The sequence below is a fragment of the Meriones unguiculatus genome, chromosome 17, assembly GCF_030254825.1.
Source record: "Meriones unguiculatus strain TT.TT164.6M chromosome 17, Bangor_MerUng_6.1, whole genome shotgun sequence".
Lineage (NCBI taxonomy): Eukaryota > Metazoa > Chordata > Mammalia > Rodentia > Muridae > Meriones > Meriones unguiculatus.
In genome coordinates this window covers 36443710-36466666 of record NC_083364.1, presented here as the reverse complement: position 1 = coordinate 36466666, position 22957 = coordinate 36443710, and the positions used below count along the sequence as shown (strand labels likewise).

The window sequence follows — 22957 nt, the reverse complement described above, 5'->3', positions numbered from 1 at the left end:
AATTTCTTTTCCATGGTTATATTTTCATTTCACATATACAGTATACTGCTTTTAAAAAAGCATCTATAACTTCTTTGGTTTATCTTTTTTTAATTTAAATTCATTTGTGTGTGTATGACGTTTCTTCTTTGTGTGTCTATGCCCTACTTGCGTGCCTAGTCCATGTGGAGGCCAGAGGAGTGTCAGAGCCCCTGGAACTGGAGTTAACAGCCAGTTGTAAACTGCTGAGTGGGTGCTGGGAATCAAACCTGGGTCCCCTGGAAGAACAGCCCATGCTCCCACCCCCTGAGCCACCTATCCAGCATCCAGCTCCACTGTCTCCCTCTAAGTGCCACTTCTTATTATAATTTGGCAAGCCGAAGACAATCAGTATTTAGAAAAACATTTTTTGCCCCCAAATAGTTGAGTCACTTAGGTAGTTTCTATTTCTCTTTAAAGGAGAATTGTGGTTAAAACCCTCCCACAAGAAAATAGAGGATTGCCTCCTGAGACTGGCTTTACTGTGAGTAGGTGAAAAGGTTTGGGCAGAGATGGGTTATGACTCGTGTTTCCGTCTGTGCCAGCGTTATGAGTTCTGAGACTGAATGGCCTTGTTCTTCATCGGCTTAGAATGAGACACTTAAGAAGGTGTACTTTAAAAAGAATTTCTCTTATCTAGAAGTGTCTTCTGTCTGTGTGTCTCTGTATGGGTGTGTGTACACGCATGTGAGTGCCTGTGGAGGCCAGAGGCTGCGGATCCCCTGCAGCTGGAGTTACAGGTGGTTGTTAGCCACCTCTCGTGGGTATTAGGAGCCAAACTCAGGTCCTGGGCAAAACCAGGACACAGCCTTAACTACTGAGTCATCTCTCCAGCCCCGAAGATGTATTTTTAAGGTAAGCAAGAGAAAATGTTCTGTGTGCTTGCAAAGGTGACTACCAAGAACTTCTGACAGCCGAATACATTTCAAAGGCTTTGACTTTGTTCAGGTAAAGGTTACATGTGAAGGTGATATGATGCTATCCAAACAGTTACTTTCAGACAGGCTAGCAGACATTCATCTTGCCTGTTAAACATGTTTTTAAAATAGTGGAGGGTTAGGGAGATAGCTCAGTCAGAGAACTGCTTGCCTAGTAAGCCAAAGGTCCTGAGTTCAGTACCTAGCACCCAAGCAAACATGCTAAGCACGTGGAGCACACTTGTAATCCTAGTGCAGACAGTGGGGCTTGTGGCTGGGGGGGAGGATAAGGATCTCTGGGGCTTGTTAGGCAGCAGGTCCAGATAACCGATCCATCTCAAAAGAGAGAGACTGCATTTCAGGATGACACTCTGCGCTTGTTTGCTGGCCTCCGAGAGTTCTTGTACAAATACCCCCACCACACACACACACACAAACACATGGACACATGAATGCACACATGCACTCATGGGAAAAGGTACTTGATTCTTCATGGTGGTCTCTCTACTTAAATCTAAGATTCTGGCATGAATGGGTTAATGTAATCCCACTTTGTGAACTTCAAGCTGGTATCTCAACTTTCTACAAGCATTTATATCATTAAGATAGAGAATACTAAAAGGCATGCTACACTATGTAAATACAAATTTTAGAGGCTCATTCTTCCAAATGGGCACCTGCTAAGTATAGAGTGCTCGGGATACCGTAAGAAGAGCCTTTTTTCTTTGTGGCTTTGGCATCCCAGGGACACTTCCTTGTGGGACAGGAAGGTCCTTTAGCTTTGTCCAGAAGAAGCTGCTGGTAGAGCTGAGTGCTCAGATGTTGTAGAACCCGAGTGTTCTTTGTAGAATGTTGGGAGCAGAGAGTGCCGTGTAGTCCTTGGTGTTCTGTAAGGAGTTGCTGTGGGATTGACCCAGAGTGAATCAGAGCACGGGTATGTAGCCACTTGCTGAGCCTCCCCAGCCTGTGAGGCTTGATTGTAGTTTGTTGGAATGTGAAAACCACGTCAGCCAAAAGAGAGCCGAAGTTGATTAGCTCTGCTGAAGCCTGGGTGATGCAGCTCGTGAGCAACAATTGGTAGTCAGTTGGCCTCTGGGATGGCAGTTTCTCGTAATACAAAGATAACTGGAATTTTAAGCGATTATCTTAGTCCTGTATGGTATAGAAATACAAGAAAAGTCTGGTGACTCAATTTTTTTGTTTGTTTGGTTTTTTTTTTTTAGATGTGGTTTCTCTATGTAGCCTTGGCTGTCCTGGACTCACTTGGTAGACCAGGCTGGCCTCAAACTCACAGAGATCCTCCTGCCTCTGCCGCATAGGGTGCTGGGATTACAGGGGTGCGCCACCACCCTTGGCTTGTTTTTGCTTTTAAAATAATTTCTATTGTAATTTTATTTTATGTGTATTGTTGTGAGGTTGTCAGATCATCTAGAATTAGAGTTACAGACAGTTGTAAGATGCCATGTGGGTGCTGGGAGTTAAACCCAGCTCCTCTAGAAAAGCAGCTGGTGCTCTTAACTGCTGGGCCATCTCTCCAGCCCTTGTTTTTGTTTTTAAAGCAGTGCCACTCTGTTGCTCATGCTGGGCTGGAACTCTCTTTGTAGTACAGGCTGTCCTTGAGGTTTTTGGTTTTTTTTGTTTTCCATTTATTGTTTATTACAATTTATTCACTTTGTATCCCAGATGTAGCCCCCTCCCTCATCTCCTCCCAGTCCCACCCTCCCTCCTTCTATCCCTATGTCCCTCCTCTAGTCCACTGATAGGGGAGGTCCTCCTCCCCTGCCCTCTGACCCTAGCCTGTTAGGTCTCATCAGGACTGGCTGCATTGTCTTCCTCTGTGGCCTGGTAAGGCTGCCCCCGCCCCAGGGGGAGGTGATCAAAGAGCCATCTCTAAGTCCATGTCAGAGACGGCTCCTATTGCCCTTATTAGGGAATGCACATTGAGACTGAGCTGCCTATGGACTTACGCCCTTGAGTTTATGGTGAAGCCCTGAGTGCTGGGGACATGGGTGTGAACGCACCCCCATGTCATCATTGCCCAGCTGATAACTCAGGTGTTTAGTAAGGAAAGGAAAACCTGAAGGTCTCCCAGTTCGAAGAACCTCGTTTTCAGAGCAAAAGCCCAGGCTTCTTGGCCTTCCCTTTATGGATGATGTTTCTACTCTATACCTGTCACTTATTTTATATGGGGATTTTACTTGTCTGCCTTTACTCATCCACTTTTCTAAAACTTCTCAGCAAATGCACAAAAAATTACTTTTGTATTGATGGAAGGGGAGATAATGAAGAGTCTGTCTTTGGCTGGTGTTTATATGATATAAAATAGTTTTGATAACGTTTTCTGAAGAAACCTTTACTGTGTCCTATAGCCACCATGAAAGGAGGAAAGAGCAACAGTCTAGTAATGGGAAAGAAGATAATGTGTACAGTGGAATAGTTGGGGGCCCAGGAGGCCAAGTGTGGCATGTCATCATCTCCTTACGCCTTCTTGTCCAGTTTGCTCAGTACACCCAGATCCCGCATTCAGTTGTACTTGGTTTTGATTTTTGCCAGTTAAAAGCTGTGGTGAGAAAATGCTAGGGATTAAGAGGAACCAAGATGATCAAGGGCATCATTTTTCTGACTTTTGAAGTACATCAAATAGTCTAGGAGAACAAGGTGACAGCTGTCTGGTTTGGGGATATGTCTCAAAGGGACTTCGATGCAAACTTAAAGCCTTTCTGTTTTAATGTTCACTTAAGGATCATGGAGGCAGCGGGGTGGGGAATCCTGGGTAGCCTAGGGCTGTAGCTCAGTAGCTGGAGTGTTTGTGTAGCCGAAGAAAGCCCAGGGTTTGAGCCCTAACCCTGCGTGGTAGCACGGCACCTAGAATCTCAGCACTTGGGAGGGAGTAGCAGGAGGATCACACACTCAAAGTTATCCTCAGCTACACAGTGAGGATAGTGAGGGCAGCCTAGGATACATGAGAGTGTCTCAGAAGAACTGTCAAGCAGTTTGTGTTTTTATTTACAATATTTGTGTGGATATGTTTGAAGTGCCTTCTGTCCTTTACTGTACTCTGCTTAGTGCTTGGGAACATAGTGAATAAAAAGCAGCATTGGGTTGCGTTGGGTTTCTAGCATAAAATATTTTGTATTTTGAACTGGAGAGATGGATCAGTGGTAAGGAGAACTTTCTACTCCTCAGGGGCACGTAGGTTCAAGTTCCCAGCACCTATATGTCAGCTCACAACGGTCTGTAAGTCCAGTCTTAAGGGGTCCAATGCCCTCTTCTTGCCTCCACCATGGACATGGTCACAGACACATATGTAGGCAAAACATTCATGTTCATGAAAATAATTTTTTTTAATTTCTGGTCAGGTGTGTTAGCATATGCCTTTAATTCCAGCACTTTTGGGAAGGCAGAGGCAGGCAGATCTGTGTGAATTTGAGGCCATTCTGATCTGCAAAGCAAGTCTAGGATAGCGAAGGCTACAAAAAGAGACCCTGTCTCAAAAAAAAAAAAAAAAAATCTGATTGTGGGTGGGTATTCTCATCATTTGCCTATGCATTAGTATTATCCAGAAATCAGTCTTTAGTTTTGTTCCTTTTTTGACACAGGGTTTCTCGTGTAGCCCTGGCTGTCCTAGAACTCACTATGTAGTCCAGGCTGGCCTCGAACTTGTAGATCCACCTGCCTTGGGCTCTGGAGTGCTGGAATTAAAGGTGCGTGCCACCACTGCCGGGCTCAGAAATGAATCATGGGGTGCCATAATATGCCATGTAAATGTGAGGGTTTAAGTCTCGATAACTAATGCTCTCAGAGTAGAGCCTTTTATGGAAGTGAAAAATTAATTGGGGAGAGAATGTCAGGATGTAAGCAGGAGACTTTTTTATTTTTTATTTTTGGCATGTATGATCAGGTATTACAAACTTAACTAACCATTGGTATGATTTCAGGAGAGAACATTGGCAGTTGCTGGGTAATTTGAAGACTACTGTGGAAGGTTTGGTGTCAGCCAACTGCCCCAATGTCTGGTCCAAGTATGGTGGCCTGGAGCGGCTTTGCAGAGACATGCAGAACATTCTGTATCATGGGCTCATCCATGACCAGGTATGTAGAACTCATTCCCTCCATCTAGTGGGCTGAATCACTTGGAAAACCGTTGCATTAAGATGGTTGGCAGAAGGGCTGGAGAGATGGCTCAGTGGTTGGAGGTACTTAATTCCAGAGGACCCAGGTTCCGGTCCTAGCACCTACATGGCAGCTCATGGCTGTCTGCAACTGACGCTCTCAGGTAGACATACACGCATGCAAAACACTGATGCACATAAAATAAAGGTAAATAAATTAAAAAAAAAAAAAAGATGGTTGGCAGAGAAAAGATGAAGGCCGCTGGTTTGTGTGAGTGTGCATGCATCTGCTTTTCTTCCCTCTCTCCCTCCCTCTGTTGTGTCCAGAACATCTCACTTAGTGCCTGATACACCATAGATGTCAGACGGATGAATAAACGGCTGGGTGGGGCAGCACATCAGCAAGAGGTTAGATCACTTTGTTTCCTGTTGCTTCTGTAACAAAGTTGAATTTGCTGGCTAGTTATAGGTTTACTATCTTTCAGCTCTTGAGGTCAGAATTCTCAAGTGAGTTTCATTAGGCTCAAACCAAGTTGTCTGCTATGCTGTACTTCTCTAAGACGCTCTAAACGGTTTTTTCCTCCTCTTTTTTTTTTTTTTTTTTTTTTGATGTTTTTGTTTGTTTGTTTGTTTCAAGACAGGGTTTCTGTGTGTAGCCTTGGTTGTCCTGGAACTCACTCTGTAGTCCAGGCTGGCCTCACAGAGATCCACCTGCCTCTGCCTCCCAAGTGCTGAGATTAAAGGTGTGTGTCACCGTGCCCAGATTTTTTGTTTTTAGTTAGAATGACTAAAAATTTAAATTTAAATTTCTTTAAATTTTTATTTATTTATTATGTTTGTGAGTGATTTGTCTGAATGTATATCTGTATGCTGCCTGCATGCCTGGTGCCCTTAGAGACCAGAGGAGGGCATCAGATCCCCTGGGACTATAGTTACAGATGCTTGTAACTGGGTACTGGGATTAAACCCAGATCCTTTGGAAGAGCAGCCAGAACTGTTAACAACTGAACCATCTCTCTAGCCCTCAGAAGACCATTTTTTATTAACTATGGTCAGGAAGTTTCCTCTCCTTTAATTTTAGTGTTGTTTAATAAAACACCATGCTTTTGATCTAGGCTAGAGCTCAGTGGTGGTAAAGCAGTTGCTGCACATACAAGGCCCTGGGTTCAAGCTCCAGTGCTGCAAACACTCACTCATTCAGTTAATCTGTGACGGAAAACCATGCTTTTGCCCCCAAGACTCCTCTCCAAAATAAAACATATGGAATAAAGGAAGACTGAGCCAATGTAAATCGTATTCAGTCTCTTTCATCTGGGAAATGGTTCTACTGAGCCAGGAGCTCAGTCATCAATTAAACTGTGCTTGGAGAAGGCATTGGCCCAAAGACCAGTGTGGGCTGCAGAGATAATTACTCAGGCTTGATGAGTTTGCTGTAATTGGAGCTAAAGTTTCCTGTCTCATCTAAAACTGTCCTTTCTTCCTGTGACTCTTTGTATTTCCTTAATTTTAGACTTCTGTTATTATTTTAATTTAGTAACAGGGTGAAAGAATTGTATTCTGTCTTTGCGTGACTAGTGAGATAATTTGAAATAATTTGAAGACTCTTCACAGGACTAGAAGGGACTAGAGAAACATAGGAAGAAAGCATGAGTATTAGTGGACGTGATTGAGTCATTTGGATTTTCTCTTTGGAAATATCCCAAGACACACTTGAGAAATAATTTAAAAATTTTGAGAATTACTTTGTAGACAATTAGTTGATGTTTATGAGCTATAGTTTTTTTTAAGATTTATTTGCATTTTTGTGTGTATGGGGATTTTGCCTGCACATATGTCTGTGCATCATCTATGTGCAGTGTACACATGGTGTGTTCTAGGAGAAGGCAGCAGTTCTTGTCTTTGTAATTTCTTTTTTCTTTGTTGTTGTTTTTGTAACTTAAAATCTTTGTTTCCGTCTTTTTAGCATATATTTTTATTTATTCTTTGGCAGTTATTTTTTTTTATTAATTACACTTTATTCTCTTTGTATCCCCCCTGTAGCTCTCTCCCTCCTCCCATCCCAATCCCTCCCTCCCTCCCTCCCCTAACCCACAAATGCCCCTCCCCAAGTCCACTGATAGGGAAGGTCCTCCTTCCTTTTCCTCTGACCCTAGCCTATCAGGTCTCATCAGGAGTAGGTGCATTGTCTTCCTCTGTGGTCTGGTAAGGCTGCTCCCCCCTCAGGGGGAGGTGATCAAAGAGCAGGCCAATTAGTTCATGTCAGAGACAGTCCCTGTTCCCATTACTGTAGTACCCATTTGGACACTGAACTGCCATGGGCTACATCTGTGCAGGGGTTCTAGGTTATCTCCATGAGTGGTCCTTGGTTGGAGTATCAGTCTCAGAAAAAATCCCTGTGCCCAGATTTTTTTTGGTTCTGTTGCTCTCCTTGTGGAGCTCCTGTCCTCTCCAGGTCTTACTATTTCCTACTTCTTTCATAAGATTCCCTGCACTCTGTGAAAAGTTGACCATAATTCTCAGCATTGGCTTTGATACAGTGCAGGGTAGAGTGTCCGGCAGTTTATATGTATACAGTGTATCTTGATTATATCCATCATCAACTTGCCACTCTCATTTCCCACTCTACCTGGATACCCCCGACAACACATCCCCTCCCACCTTCATGTCCTCTCACAGACCGTTGTGAGCCATCATATTGTTGCTAGAGGCAAACCAGGGTCCTCTGGAAGAACAGCCGGTGCCCTTAACATTGTACCGTCTCTTAGTCCTGAATGACAGTTTTGGTTAAGTCGTTTTCAGTATAAATATTAGCAGTGTCGAGTTAACTTTCCTTCAGACTCTCTAATAAGTTCTGAGTTTTGAAAATATGTAGAATCCAATAACAATTGCTTTTGCTTTGACAGATACTCTGTGTGCAGTGTTCTAAGTAAAGCCTCTCCGTTCTAGATAAAATTGTGAGTTACTGATATTTAGTGTTGTCCATTTACAAACTAAAACTCAAGACGGCTGGATGATAGTTAAGGCAGTCTTTTCTCTGCAAGCATAAGGAACTTAGTTCTATGGACCCCCGAAATCATATTTTTTAAAAACAATTTAGATGTGGGGAGGTAGAACGAGCCCTTTGACAGCATCTCCTGCCTTTCTATTTTTTTGTTGTTGTTTTGTAATTTAAAATTTTTAGCTTTCTTTTTAGCATATTTTTATTTATCCGCTGACAGTTTTTACAGGTATACAGTATATCTTGGTGATGCCTGCCATCCACTTGCCACTCTCATCTTCCCCTCTACCTGAACACTCCCTGACAAACCCCCCCTTCATGTCCTCTCCATCCATTTGCTAGTTTTTATGACCCTCTGAGTGCAGTTAGTGTCCTGCTGGGATAGTGACTGCTCTTGTTGCCCTGACCTCTGCAGGTAACTGTAGCTGCAGCGAGTTCATGAGGGCAGCTGTCCCATGCAGAAGACAGCATTTCACAACACTCCTCTCCATCCTCTGGTCCTTAGGTTCCTCCTCCCTCTTCTTCCTCAGTGTTCTCTGAGCCATGGTGGCAGCGGTGTGTGAGTGTGTGTGAGGTGTGTGTGTGTGTGTTATAGACTGTGTAGGACTGTGTCTCAGCTTTCTGCCCAGAAGAAACCCCTAAATCCACTCTGTCAGCCCAGACTTTCCTTGAACCTTAGACCTAGAGAATCTGCAGCCTTTTGTTCTGAGGTAGCCTCAGCTATCTTAAGCGCCTGTGTCCAGTCGGAGAAGAACAAAATGGAGTGATGGGAATTCCAGCCCCTGGCCAGCCAGCCTAACCTGTCTGAGGAGTTCAAGGCCAGTGAACTACCCCCCCCACCTCAAAATATAAGGTGGACAACACTTGAGGAATTCCACACAAGGGTGTTCTCTTGCCTCATGCATGTATGCGCCCGCACATATACAACGTCAGCCCTCACTAGCACACACATAATTGAATGCCCTTAAACACTCTTCTGCCCGTACCACATGAGTATTCTTCTAGGAAGTCCTTTTTACCCAAGCTAAGTCTCTCTTTTCTTTTGTCCTGAATGTATTGTCTGTTAGCAGCCACATTGAAATATCTGATTGGCATAAAGTACATCAAAGGACTTAATATGTTGTCCTCCATTCTAGAATAGGGGTGTGTTACCTCTGAATAGCTTTTGTTTTGTTGGCTAGTCTTAGAATTCACTGGAAAGATTGGCTTATAGAACTCTGAAGGTGGGGCCATATTTCTTAAAGGATTTTGATGATTCCTCCCCCCAAAAATTACATCTTTCAAGGAATTTAGAGGCAACATCATATAATAGACCATAACATGTCTTCAGAACCATGGAAACCTAGATGAAAGTCTAGGCTCGGTGCTCAGCTTCTTGAGAAATAAAATGGCACAGTAGTTAAAAATTGTAGGCTTGAAGGCTTGTTGCCCACATTTTGTTCCTACTTGCACATGATTAGTGTTAAGCAAGTCTCAGAGACCTTTTGTTTCTGTTTCTCGCTTGTGAAATGAGATAACACTGTTGCCTCACAGAACTGCTGTGAGAACTGTAAAGTACTAGGAGACACAGTTGTCAAGCACCCTCAGCTGTCTCATAACCTGTCTTAACTTCCCATCTGTATAACAAGAGTCACACGTTTATGTTATGAAGTAGATCGATAGAACCATAAGTAAAGTAGCAGACAAGTCTGTCTGGCATGGCTTGTGGCACATAACCAGAGATACACTCAGCAGGTAAAGCCACCACACCTGACAACCCGCGTTCGGTTTCTGAGACACTCTCGATGGAAGGAGACATCTCACTGCCAGTTGACTCTGACCTCCACACAGACACCACAGCGTGTGTGTGTGTGTGTGTGTGTGTGTTAAAAAACAAATAAAAAAAGACAAAAAAGAAAATGACGTCCTTATTAGCAAATTCAAGGACCATTTCTCCTTTGACTACACACATGCAGTAGTGCTGACTGCCGTCATGTCTTGATTTGTGTGATATTATCTTCTGACGTCACAGACGCATTGCCCAGCGTCTGTGACCAGGCTTCGGTTTCTGTCCCTGGAATGTCTTCTTGGATTAAAGATTTTTAAGTCACTTATTTGGGGAGGGTACATGTAGTGAAGGTCAGAGGACAAGTTGCAGGGGTCCGTTGTCTCCTTCCACCATGTGGGTCCTCGGGGTTCAACTCAGGGCGCTAGACTTGGCAAGGGCCTTCATCTCCCTTGCCCCTCAAGATTTTCAAGAATGGAGCCATGTTGGGTACTCTTGACTCCTTTCTCGTTTTCTTGGGAGCAGTCTGTCTCACCCATGCATCTGTGACACTCGGCTCAGATCTCAGTGCTGAGTTCTAGATCTAGACCAGCTGCCTCCTCTGTGTTATCATTTGGCTGTCTGTCCCACCCAGCAAGCACAGCCAAGACTAAATATGTTCTCTCCCAGGAGATTGCCTTTCATCGTGGTGTTCTTTATGCTAATTTGTAGCATTGAACTACCCAGTGTTCCATTCAGAAATTTGGGATTCATGCCAAAATGTTTTGTTAAAAACAAAGTGCAAATTTCCCAGGCTGGTGACCAAAATAGCTACCAGATTAGTGGGGCTGCCATTCAGTGGTTAAAGTACTTGTGTCTTGATAACAAAAGTTCTTTTCTTGGCTCTATTACTAATTTTACATTGTCACATAGTAACCTAACCATATTACATGATAGTTTTACCATCTGAACCACAAAGGGAGAAATGCTCCTGAGATTCTCAAATAAAACAAGCTTGCTATTAACATATCTTGTCAGAGTTCTTAAAAAGCAATAGCATGGAAGCTGCCCTTCTATGAGCGCACCCAGGGAATCAGAATGACAACATTACTAAAGCACTCTAGTGTCGGTAAGTGGAAGCAGAGAAAGCCAACCGACACACATACACACAGAGAGCACGTGGAAGTACAGAGGCCCCAGTAGGAAAAAATCCTCAAACAAAAGTTCCAGGTCAGTTTTATTGCTGCCCTGTGTCTTGCTCCGAATTAAAGTCGGTGGCAGACTTGTTTTTCCCCTGTCACTTCCTTTCAAAAGTTTAGTGCTTTCAAAGGTTTCAGGCTGCAGTGTCATCAGGAAGCTATTCTGGATGCTGTGTCCTTGGAAAGGGGAAGGGACACAATGACCCCTGCCCGGCATATCTCCTCTTTGTTTTCAAGAGGATGTGTTGTGGATGTCAGCTGTGTTTTGTCTTAATCACTCAGGGCCCCTGGGCAGCTGTAACGTCATGACTGTATTCTTAGAGGAATCTCATTTTTGTCAGCCTGCATCTGGGACACCTTTTACTCCTCTTGTAAGGCAACGAATATTGATAACTTCTTTGTTCTGCCGCTTAGAAATGTGGAGACAGGGCTGGAGAGATGGCTCTGTGGTCAAGAGTACTGCCTGCTCTGCCAAAGGACCTGGGTTCAATTCCCAGCAACCACATGGCAGCTCACAACTGTCTGTAACTGTCTGTAACTGTAATCTGACACCTTCACACTAATGCACATAAAATAAATAAGTTATTAAAAAAATCAAAAAAGTCATTTAAAAAATAGTTAAAAAAAAAAAGAAGAAGAAATATGGAGACAGTTCCAGAGATGACTCAGTAGAAGTGAAAGGATCACCTTTCCTAGCACCAAGAAGAAACTGCTTAACAATGTAGATGGCCTGGTAAGAAATGTTTAGTGATTTTTGTGTGTCTATTGTCCACATGTGTGTATGTGTACTGTGTGTGTGCCTGGTGCCCATGGAAGCCAGAGAGGGCAGTGGATGCGCTGGGAACTGTGATTACAGGCAGTAGTGAGCCACATGTGGGTGCTGGGACTGTCCTCTACAAGAGCAGCCTACGCTCTTCACCTCACAGAATCTCCCCAGCCCCAAGGTAGCCTGATTTGTTTTTTCCAGACAGGGTTTTTCTGTGTAGCCTGGCTGGCCTGGAACTCATTCTCTAGACTAGGCTGGCCTCGAACTCTGAGATCTGCCAGCCTCTGCCTCCCAAGTGCACCCAGCTGGTAATATATTCCTTACTTGTTGAAACTTTGACATATGCCTAAAAGACTCCGAAAAAAAAAAAATCTCACCTGTAATCTTAAACCAAGTAATAATATCACTGTTTAGCATTCTGTTAGGCGTTCTTTTTTATATATTTTTTATATTTAAATTCTTATATTTAAAAGGTATTTTATGCCTTCTAAAAAAGCTAATAATATTGTACCATATTTGTCACTTGGTAACTTACTTTAAAATGTTTAATTTTGGGGCTGGAGAGATGGCTCAGGGGTTAAGAGCACTGTCTGCTCTTCCAAATGGTTCTGAGTTCAATTCCTGGCAACCACATGGTAGCTCACAACCATCTATAATGTGAACTTATTCCCTCTTCTGGCAGATGTAAATGCAGTAGAACACTCATATACATAAAATAAGTAAATCTTTTTATTAAAAAATGTTTAATTGTTTAGTAGATAATACACTTTACATGGTTACATGGCTAAAAAATTGAAGAATATAAAACCATATAGTGAAAAGTCTGTCTTTCATTATCTTCTGATCATAGAAGTTTTTACTAACTTCCTTCCAGAGAATGTACACTTATGAAAGTAATACAAATAACTTCTTGTTATTTGTCCTCATTTTTGGTTTTGTTTTGTATGTTTGAGACAGGGTCTTGCTATGTAGCTCAACCTAACTTCCAACTTGAGATCCTCCTGTCTCTGTCTCCTGTATGCTACATTTACAGGCATGGGCCACCATGCTCAGCTCTTGGTCTTTATATTAAATATGTACACACACACACATAAAATTTACAAAAACAACCAGTGGGCCAACAAGATACCTCAGTGAGAAAAAAGTGCTTCTGCCAAGCAAGCACCTGGGGGGCAAACTTGGTAGAAGCAGAAAATCAACTCCCACCGGTTATCCTCTGACCTCACATGCACCCTGTGGCATAATTTGAGCACATACACACACACACACACACGCCGTATTAAGTTACGATTTGGGAGTAATTATAAGATATGTTAGGTGAAAAGGGCAAAGTGTAAAATAGTGATTACAAAAGGCTAATGTTTCCAGAGAACACCGATTTGCCCTCCTTAAGGTATTGATTATCTCTAGCTTTTCTTCTAAGGGTAGGGCCGAGTGAACATTTGCCCTCCACTTCGCCATTTCACTCGATGTAGTCATTGTGCGGGTCTCGTTTAGACCTCATGGCGCAGCTTCCCTGTCACGTATAGATGTCTCTGTCTCACGGCAGACATCTTAGTCCTCTGGCTCCTATAATCTTCCTGACCTCTCCTCCATTCTGCTGTCCTGAGCCTTAGGTGTAAGGGTAGCTTGTTGATCATATAGTCTTTGTAAAAAGTGTTTTACATTTATTTGTTCACTTGTTGTGGGGGTCATGCCGTCAGAGTTGGTTTGCTTTCTCTACCATGTTGGTTCTGGGAATCAAAGTCAGGTGGGCAGGCTTGATGGCAGGCATCTTTGCCCACTTGTTGGCTGGCATGCATGCTCATGTGCTTGCAGATTCATTTTGTTAGTGTTATGCTAAGAAGCTTTGTGTTTATGTTTATTGGGGATTTTGACCAACAGTTTTTTTGTTTTATTTTGTTTTGTCTGTGTCTGCCTTTTATATCACAGGTTTTTGGGGTTTGTTGTTTTGTTTTGTTTTTTTAAGAAGTTTGGAAATTTATCAGTGGAGCCATCTGGTCCTGAGCTCACACATTTTATCAATGATTTAAACAGTGCCGTTCATTGTTGATTCAGAAAGACAGTAGAGGACTCAGTGAAGGGCTTCCACACAAGCATGGGGACCCGATTGCAATCCCCAGAACCAGTGTGAGGCAGCACTCACTGTAATCCAGTGCTGCTCAGGGAGAGAACAGGCGGCTCCTTGGATTCACTGGCCAGCCAGTCAGCCTACTGAGCAGGTTCCACGAGAGACTGTCTCAAAAACCAGGAGGGGGGCACTTGTGAGGAACTTCACCCAGGCCCCGTCTCTGGCTTCCGTACACATGTGCTCCCGCACACACAAAAACATTTAAAATAATTGTTAAAGCATGAAGGCATGTGTTCCTTTGATTGCTACTGGCAGCGACTGTTAAAGCAGAAGGATCTGCTCATTCCCTCCTTCCCGCCCCTCTTCCTTCCCGCCCCTCTGATTTGTTTTCTTGTTGTGAAGATAAGGTCTCACTGTTCAGCTCCGGCTGGCCTTGATCTTCTGCCTCCACCTGTCGGGCATTCTCTCTCTCTCTCTCTCTCTCTCTCTCTCTCTCCCTCTCTCTCTCCCTCTCTCTCCCTCTCTCCCTCTCTCCCTCTCCCTCTCTCTCCCTCTCCCTCTCTCTCCCTCTCCCTCTTTCTCTCTCCCTCTCCCTCTCTTTCTCTCTCCCTCTCCCTCTCTTTCTCCCTCTCCCTCTCTCTCTCTCCCTCTCTTTCTCTCTCCCTCTCCCTCTCTTTCTCCCTCTCCCTCTCTCTCTCTCTCCCTCTCTCTCCCTCTCCCTCTCCCTCTCCCTCTCTCTCTTTCTCTCCCTCTCTCTCCCTCTCTCTCTCCCTCCCTCCCTCCCTCTCTCTCTCTCTCTCTCCCTCTCTCTCTCCCTCCCTCCCTCTCTCTCTCTCTCTCTCCCTCTGTCCCTCTCTCTCTGTGTCTGGGCGGTTAGTGATCTGCTTATGTTGTTGTTTGTTTGATAGGTGTGTTGCCGCCAGGCTGATTACTGGCAGTTTGTGAAAGACATTCGGTGGCTCAGTCCACACTCAGCCTTTCATGTTGAGAAGGTAAGAATGAAAGGAGAGCTGGGTGGGGGTGGGGGGCTCTGGAGAGGTGGCTCAGAGGTTAAGAATACCAGCTGTTCTCCCAAGGGTGCTGAGTTCAATTCCCAGCAACCACATGGTGGCTTATAACCATCTATAGTTAGATCTGGTGCCCTCTTCTGGTGTGCAGGCAGATTACTATATAAATAATAACTAAACTTAAAAAAAAAGAAAGGAGTGCGGCTGCAAGTCTTCACTGGTGCTCTGTTGGAAGAGTCTCCCTGAAATGGAAAATGTCCGGTTTCCTTTTAAGTGGGGGATAGAAATGGTCTCTGTGGCACTGACTTAGAGGGGAGGGTAACCTACCAGCCTACCAACCTGACAAGCTCATTACTCCAGGCTGCATTCTCTCCTCCTGAGAACGGGGTGAAAAGGGTTTAATGAGTCTCTGTCTCTCTCCTTCTCTCTCTAAGTCAACTGGGTGTGGTTGTACACACAGTAATGTCAGCACTCTGTGAGTTGGAGACCAGCCTGGCCTACAGAGCAAGTTCCAGGACAAGAATACAGAAAGAGAGACCCTGTCTTGAAAAACCAAAATAAAATAAAATAAAATTCAGGACAAATGGCAAGAGTTTCCCTACAGTTAAGTAGAGGTACTGTGGCTGATACACTAACTACCGCAGAAGGTTCTTCAGGCAGAAGGAACGTGGTTAGGGAGTCCAGAGTCGAGTGCCCTGAATGTCACCTTAAGAGTAATGCCTTGCCCTGGGCTCTCCTGTCTCTAGCTCCACATGCTGCTCCATGTTTCCAGTCAGGAAAACAGTTCAATAAAGTTAGGTGACCTGATAGGGTTACACAGCTGGTTCTAGAATAATCACTGACAATTTTATGTATGCACTTAACTTTTTATTATGGAAAAACTTAAGCACATCTAAGTTAGATTAATGAAACGACTCTAAAATATCCATCACTGTCCCTCTTTATTTCTTTCTGTGTAGCCTGTCTTGTTTCACGTACGTCCCAGCCGTTGGATTTATTGCTAAGATGAGGTCAGGAAGTATACTTTTTTGTCTAAATATTCAGAGATCAAAGCCTCAGGGTTTCATACTGGCCTTCTGTGTATGCAAAAAGGCCAGAACCTTCTATTTTCTTTTTTGTTTTGTTTGTTTGTTTTGTTTTTTGGGACAGGGTTTCTCTGTGTAGCTTAGGCTTTCTTGGACTCACTTTGTACCATGCAGGCCTCAAACTCAAAGAGATTACTCCTCCTGCCTCTGCCTCCAGAGTGCTGGGATTACAGGTATGGTGTGAGCCTCCACACCCAGCTGTTGCTGTTTACTTTTACTTCTCATCTTTTCTTCCTTTCTTTCATTTGTTCATTCTGTTCTATAGTTTCGCTAGGTCGCCCAGGCTGTCCTTCAGTTAACTGGGGTGCCACTCCGACGATGTGGTGCTGTAGCCTACCCCTAAGGAGCTTCTGACTCTGCTATTGATGCATTCTGTGGTGTCTATCCTGGCTCTGTGACCTTGTTCTTAGAAACACTGAAGGAAGAGGAGGAGGTTCCAAGGAGAGGTTGTTAGGACTAGAACCAAAAAGCGGTGTTCAGATGGCTTCTCTTAAGAGAATCTTGAGGCTGGAGAGATGGCTTATTGGTTGGGAGTACTTATTGTTCTTCCAGAGATTCAGTTCCCAGCTCCCACACGGTGACTCACAACCATTTGTAACTCCATTCCCCAGGGATATGATGACCTTTCCTGACCTCTGCAGGCAATGCATCAATGAATACACAAACATATATTCAGACAAAACACTCATATAGATGAAAACTGAAAAAAAAATTACAGTAAATCTTTGGTGGGTTTTTTTTTTTTCTAGGTCCACCCATCCACATATACACATGTGAAGATTTTTACCACATTTCTCTCTGGAGCTTATCTGAAATAGAGGACTCTGTAAGAGAAGCCAAGAGGTCACATCCCTTTGAGTCCTTCCTGCAAATAACCTAGAGCAGGCACCTCTTTGGAGATAGAGCATAAAAAGCCAAATGTAGCAGCCTCGCTTCTCCTGGGATTCACATCCCAGGGCTTAACTGCTTAGCCCCTCCCCCGGGGTCTGGGAGAGTAGAAAAGCTGTCCACCCCTTCACTGCCCTGGAAATAGCTCTGGTAGCCTTCCATTACCTGTGTTGAGTCACTGGACCTTAGCTAAGCTGTGTCTGCCAGGATCTGTGTTTTTGACTCATGCCTCTTTGCCTCTCCAGTTCATCAACTTGCATGAGAATGGCCAGAGAGATGCTGATGGTGTGAGCGAGCGTGCTGTCGCGGAGCTGTGGCTGCAGCACAGCCTGCAGTGCCACTGCCTCTCAGCCCAGCTCCGGCCTCTGCTTGGGGATAGACAGTATATCAGGAAATTCTACACAGGTAAGCAGAGGCCACTCAGGGCTCTGTGTGTGCTGCCTTGTTGTCTTCCATCCCTCGGGTCCTCTGTAGATTACTTCTAAAGCCAGGGTCTCCTGATTTTCACTCACTGCTGTAGATTCTGCTCATGAACACATCACCAGGCTTCTTCTCACGTCCCTTGAAAAACACACATGCTAAGTTGATCCTGTACTGGTCCACGCAGACTGTTAGAAGAAATGCCATGAAGTGAGCTTCCTATGCGCCGGTCTCTGTTAGAACTGGGCAGGAGGATCCCTGCTTTCTAATCAGAGCGGCTAGGTAACCCGGCCAGAGTCACACAGAGCCAAGATCTTATTCTGGACCTTTCTGATTTTGAGACTTCCTATGTTGGACTGCAACTTAGCTTTTCCAGTACTTGTGCCCAAATCCCTTCTCTCCACAGTGGCATGGTTTTCCTCAATTCTTCTTTATTTTGCCTCTTTCTCTGAGCATCTCTCTTTGTCACTAAGCTACCTTTTTTCTTCCTAGAATCTGCTTTCCTGCTAAGTGATGCCCACGTCACAGCCATGCTTCAGTGCCTGGAAGCAGTGGAACAGAACAACCCCCGTCTCCTGGCTCAGATTGATGCATCTATGGTAAAGGGGGGACAAAGAATTCCCCGCATCTGTCCTGGGCCTCTACACTTCACCATAATGTATACTCCTCAGTTGCTAGTGACTTCCTCACTGAGGCGGTTGTAAGCTGAAAGACATATTTCTTTTAAATGCCTGCAAAGAGCTGGGTTTGGTGGTATGTGACTGTTACCTTAGTCTGCTATCTTAGTTGTCTTAGTTGCTGTAATAAAACATCTTGACCTAAAGAGACTTGGGGAGGAAAGAGATTATTTGGTTTACATTTCCTGAGCCGGAGTCCATTGAGACAGGAACTCAGCGCGGGAATGTAGAGGCAGGAACTGATGCAGAGGCCATGGCGGGGACAGTGCTTGGTAGCTCGCTCCCCATGGCTTGCTTGCTTTCTTTTCCAGTTTTTAAAAATTATTCTTCTTTCATATATTACATTCCGACTTCAGTTTCCCATCCCTCCGTTCTCCCCACCCCCACCTCCCCCTCACTCAAATCTGCCTCCCTCCCCTCAGAAGAGAGCAGGCCTCCCAGGGACATCAATCAAACTCAGCATAACAAGCTACAATGAGAACAGACACATACATCAACCCCCAATTAGACTTTCTTTATAAAGAGATTAATGTCTTCCTCATGAGGATTAACTAAGTCAGCTCCCAGGAGAAAATACCCTAGGATTCCAGTGCAGGAGGTATGCAGTGCGGTGACCCTTCACAGTTCCAGTGTTGTATGCTGTGGTAGTGTGGTCCAGGTGTATCGCCAAAGACTAGCTTCTGTCGGCATTCCTGCAGTAACGAATGCCCCTCCTCCAAGGGCCTCTATGCTTCACTCTGACATGGTTTCTTTTGTTTTAGTTTGCCAGAAAGCACGAGAGCCCGCTGCTGGCTGCAAAGAGCCAGAGCCTGACAGCCCTGCCTGGTTCCACATACACCCCTCCAACCAGCTGTGCTCAGCGTTCCTACTTTGGGTCCTCCTCCAGCCTTCACCAGTCCATGCCCAACCACAGCTCAGGTGTGGGGAGAATGTGTAATTACCTGCATGTATTTTAGCCTGGGAAATAGAGGCCCTCTGTGAGTGCTCGTGGGCCAGAACCTGCTTTAAAAAGCAAAAACAAAAGTCACTCTTTCTTTTTCTTTCTTTCTTTCTTTCTTTCTTTCTTTCTTTCTTTCTTTCTTTCTCTCTCTCTCTCTCTCTCTCTCTCCTTCATTCACCTCTTCATTTTGTTCTGTTCCGTTTACTGAGGTAGAGTTTTACTAGGTAGCCCAAGCTGACCTTAAATGTGGGGCTAGGTATAGGGGTGGGAATGGGCAGTCCTTATATATATCTTCATATATCTGGAAAGCAGGGAGCCTTTGAGAGTGATGCAGGCTGGGACTTGGGGCTTGGGCTGGCATAAATCCTCAAGCCTCAGGTCTTTGTAATAAGCATTGTAAAAAGACATGTGGCAGCGGCTGCTTGATGTAGTAGGTCATGGTGTTTAAGTCCAGCTCTCAGAAGACATAAGAAGATTGTTACAAGTTCAGGGTTATCCAGGGCCTCAGAGTGAGACCCTGCCTCGCCAAACAAACAAACAAAAAACCCAGAAAGTTATCTAGTAGCTAGCTTGAAATAATTTTGTAGCATTATTAGAGTAACAGAGCAAAGGTGTTCTCAGAGGCAGCTGAGCTTCCCTTCAAGTTGCAACTAAGGTCTTTAGTTGGTAGCATTTTTAGAGGGCCTGCACCATGCTGGGCTCTGTTAGAATCAATTTATATGTATTACCTCATTTGATCTTGAAAATGATCCCATGAGGTTGCTGTTCTCATGATTTCTCTCATTTTCAGTTGAGTTCATGCTGAGAGTCAGTGAAGCCTCTAGTGCAGCTCATGTCCCCATGCCTTCACCATAGCTGCCTCTAAGCCACTTGAGACTGACCTCTTCTGAGTGATGTGTACCCGAGCACCCTTACCTGTGGGCCTCCAGCTCACCTTTCTCTCCCCCTACCTTTGTTATCCCAGAGAGAAGATCTACTTCCTTTTCACTCTCTGGCTCTCCCTGGAAACCTCCGGAAGACAGAGAACCCCTCTCACCAGCAGAGACTCAACCGGCCCAAGCTCCGCTGCTTCCAGACTCGACTCTCGCCCAGAACTCCCCACTGACCCCCCAGGAGATGAGCTCCAGCACTCTGACTAGCCCCATGGAGGCATCCTGGGTCAGCAGCCAAAATGACTCCCCAAGTGATGCCAGTGAGGGGCCTGAGTACCTGGCCATTGGCAACCCAGACCCCCACGGCCGGACTGCCAGTTGCCAGAGTCACAGCAGCAATGCCGAGAGTAGCAGCCCTCACTTGTTCTCCTCCGGCAGCTCTCAAAAGGCAGATTCTGCTGCCTCTTCTCTAGGGGACCAGGAGGCAGGTAGGCAGAGTCAGACAGGCAGCGTCCTTCGCAGGTCCAGCTTCTCAGAAGGGCAGACAGTCCCTGTCACCAGCGGGACCAAGAAGAGCCATATTCGCTCCCATTCGGATACCAACATCGCCTCCAGAGGAGCCTCAGGTAAAGATGAACACCAGCTTACTAGTTAGCAATGTCCCCACAGCACCCACCCTCACCCCCAAATTCAGGGCTGGAGGGAAGGCTTACTCCTGAGGCTTTTCAGATGGCAGAGAGAGAAGAAACATTTCTGGATAGCGTGTTACTACGCTCTGTCATGAAAGACATTTAGCATGTAGTCCTGAGGAAGCCCTCATATGTTGTGTGTCTTCCTTTACATGATGGGTAACATCAGGACAGACTGAACATCGCAGTTTTAACTGAATCTCCCAGACTTTGGCAGTCTTAAAGAGGTTTGTAGGTAATCCTTTAAAATTCCTTCTGTTGTGATTCCTTCAGAGTTTGGACACAATATAATACTGAAGCAGAGCCCTGTTAGAGTTTCCTAATTATAACAGGGTCAATAGTGAGTAGGGTGGTCAGTGTGACCTTGGGCCAAGTGGATGGGGTGACTGCTGTCACTAACTGAGACTGCAGCAGTCAGATAAGGGCATTTGCCTGCACACCCCCCCCCCTCATAGAATGCTAGCTGGAGGGAGGAGCAAACCTGGATGGGGAAGGGAGTGTTGTTGCCTCTGCATCGCGCTGCCACATCTTCCCTGGCTAATTTGTGTCTGTAGGCTTTGCCTGGGTCTTGTTTGGAGTAGAATCTCCTTTGCAGTAAGCTTAACCCTCATTTTTGTGCTCAAAGCCATTATGGGTCAGATACAAAATATAAAAAATAAAATAAGTATTTAAGGAGACAAAATGAAGATTTCCTTTGGCACCTGGAGCTGCCCTTGTCAATCTGTAATTTCTAGAAAGATGAAAACTTAGGGCCTCCACTAAAACCTGAATAACAAACTTTGATAGTTCTGTCTTCCCTCAAGAATTTCACATGACTTATTTGAGCATGTGGAGTGTTGGGGTCGGATCCTCAAGTCCCATGTTCTGCAACCCTGGTGTCTGCTCTGCATGAGGACTGGCCTTTGAGCAGACAAAACTTAGCTGCTCCCCACATCCCATTTTTTTTTTTTTTTTTTAAGTGTCTAGGGATTGAACCTAGGGCCTAATTCCTGCTGGGCCAGAGCTCTGCAGGGCGACATTCCCAGCCTCCCTGGCTCCATTCTTGAATCTGTGTGGATTCCAGAAACCATGGTAACCTGCATGGGAAAAGGGAGCCAGACGAAGCCTGTGCAGAAGGGTCTGAGCATGGGTTTTGTAGCTTCTTGTCCGAGTCGCCCCTCCTTCAGCCCAGATGTTCCCTCTGGGGAGTTAATGTCACCACTGCTGCCAGGTAAAAGCCATGGGGTTTGTTTGGGTGTCCGCGCCCCCTCTCTAATCGTGTTTGTTCTGTCTGGATTCTCCTCTGTACCTGTTTACCTGCAGGAGGCCCCAGGAATATCACCATTATAGTTGAAGATCCCATTGCAGGTTTGGGAGCCAGTCCCCCACCTCTTCTTCCTTCTGTTCCTCCGTGACCACCTCGCTCAGTTCAAAACCTCCCTTTCCAGTCTGGTGTCAAATCAAGTCTGGCTAGTTTGATTGTGTCATGGTGCTGGGACCTATCTGTCACAGGATTCTGCTCTCTCACATGATACATGTTGTGCCCTAGACATGCTTCCAAAATGCCTTAGTCATTCTACCAACACCTTCTGGAAGCCAGAGGCAAGAGAAAGCAACTCTGCTTTGCCCAAGGGTGAAACTGAAGCTGCTATTTGACTAAGGCCTCATGATGGGTCAGTGCAGGTGTTTCTGAACTGAAGACTTACTGAAGATTATTTTCCTTGACTTAACACCAGAATATGTTTTATTCCTTTTATGTGGTCTTGGATGTACGTGCATGTTTTTTGCCTGTTCAAGAGTCCCTGGTTCCTTTCCCTTTCACCAGTCTTCATTCCCTTGTGTACCTGCATATCCCATACTAGTCATTGAACATTTTTCCAGTACGTCTGTCTTTTTTCTTTTTTCTCTCTCATGGTGGTTTTCAAACTGAGATGTGTGTTCTCTTCCGAGTACTGTAATGATGGAGTTAGTAATGTGTGGGTGTGTGTTACTAAAACAGTGGTGAGGGAGGATGAGGAAGCACAGCCTCTTAGTAATGGAGAAGACATTGGCATGTTATCTTGAATAAAAGAAAATTACAGAATAAAGTCTGCAGAACCTTAAGGAGATGAGAGACTGAGAGAAAACAGACTTTGAGTGAGTGAAAGGAAATGCTGAGTCAGTTGAATGGGCACCCCTATGAGCTAGTGAACTCAGTACGAAGGCGCTGGTGGCTTACATAGCCGAAGAACACTGTAATGATGTTACAGGTTATGTGGTGTGCCACCTGGGTAGGCAGTGAACAGTCTCTTCCATCGTTTCTTATCAAGGTATCATGGTGATTGCTGGCTTTTCATTAGGTCCCTAGACAGAAGCAGAGTCCGAGCCATAAGAAGAATACAAAATAGCTTTGTGTGTGTGTGTGTAGCAGCTGACAATTTGGCATTATCTATCAGAGGAACAGCTGGATATGGTATAATCATCTGCTCTCCCAGAGCATGCTGCTCCTGTCTCAGGCATCCACTGCTTTTCTTTCTATGGCACTAGACGTTTTGTTTGGATTTTTGAGACAGGGTTTATCTGTGTAGCCCTGACT

General features: G+C 44.9%; 1 protein-coding gene across 8 annotated transcripts in view; it reads left to right on the top strand.

Moving 5' to 3' along the window:
* The window catches only part of Rubcn (rubicon autophagy regulator), a 63293-nt gene that overhangs the window by 16456 nt on the left and 23880 nt on the right, over positions 1-22957 (top strand). For 5 of the 8 annotated variants that reach the window (XM_060370250.1, XM_021635323.2, XM_021635326.2 and 2 more), the window contains exons 2-8: positions 4874-5027; positions 14734-14817; positions 17051-17210; positions 17718-17824; positions 18664-18820; positions 19807-20340; positions 21706-21750. In XM_060370250.1, the coding sequence (XP_060226233.1) occupies positions 4989-5027; positions 14734-14817; positions 17051-17210; positions 17718-17824; positions 18664-18820; positions 19807-20340; positions 21706-21750 (1126 nt within the window). In that variant the 5' untranslated portion in view covers positions 4874-4988. The remainder of the gene's footprint in view (positions 1-4873; positions 5028-14733; positions 14818-17050; positions 17211-17717; positions 17825-18663; positions 18821-19806; positions 20341-21705; positions 21751-22957) is intronic. The other 3 variants (XM_021635324.2, XM_060370248.1, XM_060370246.1) reach the window with 1 other exon arrangement.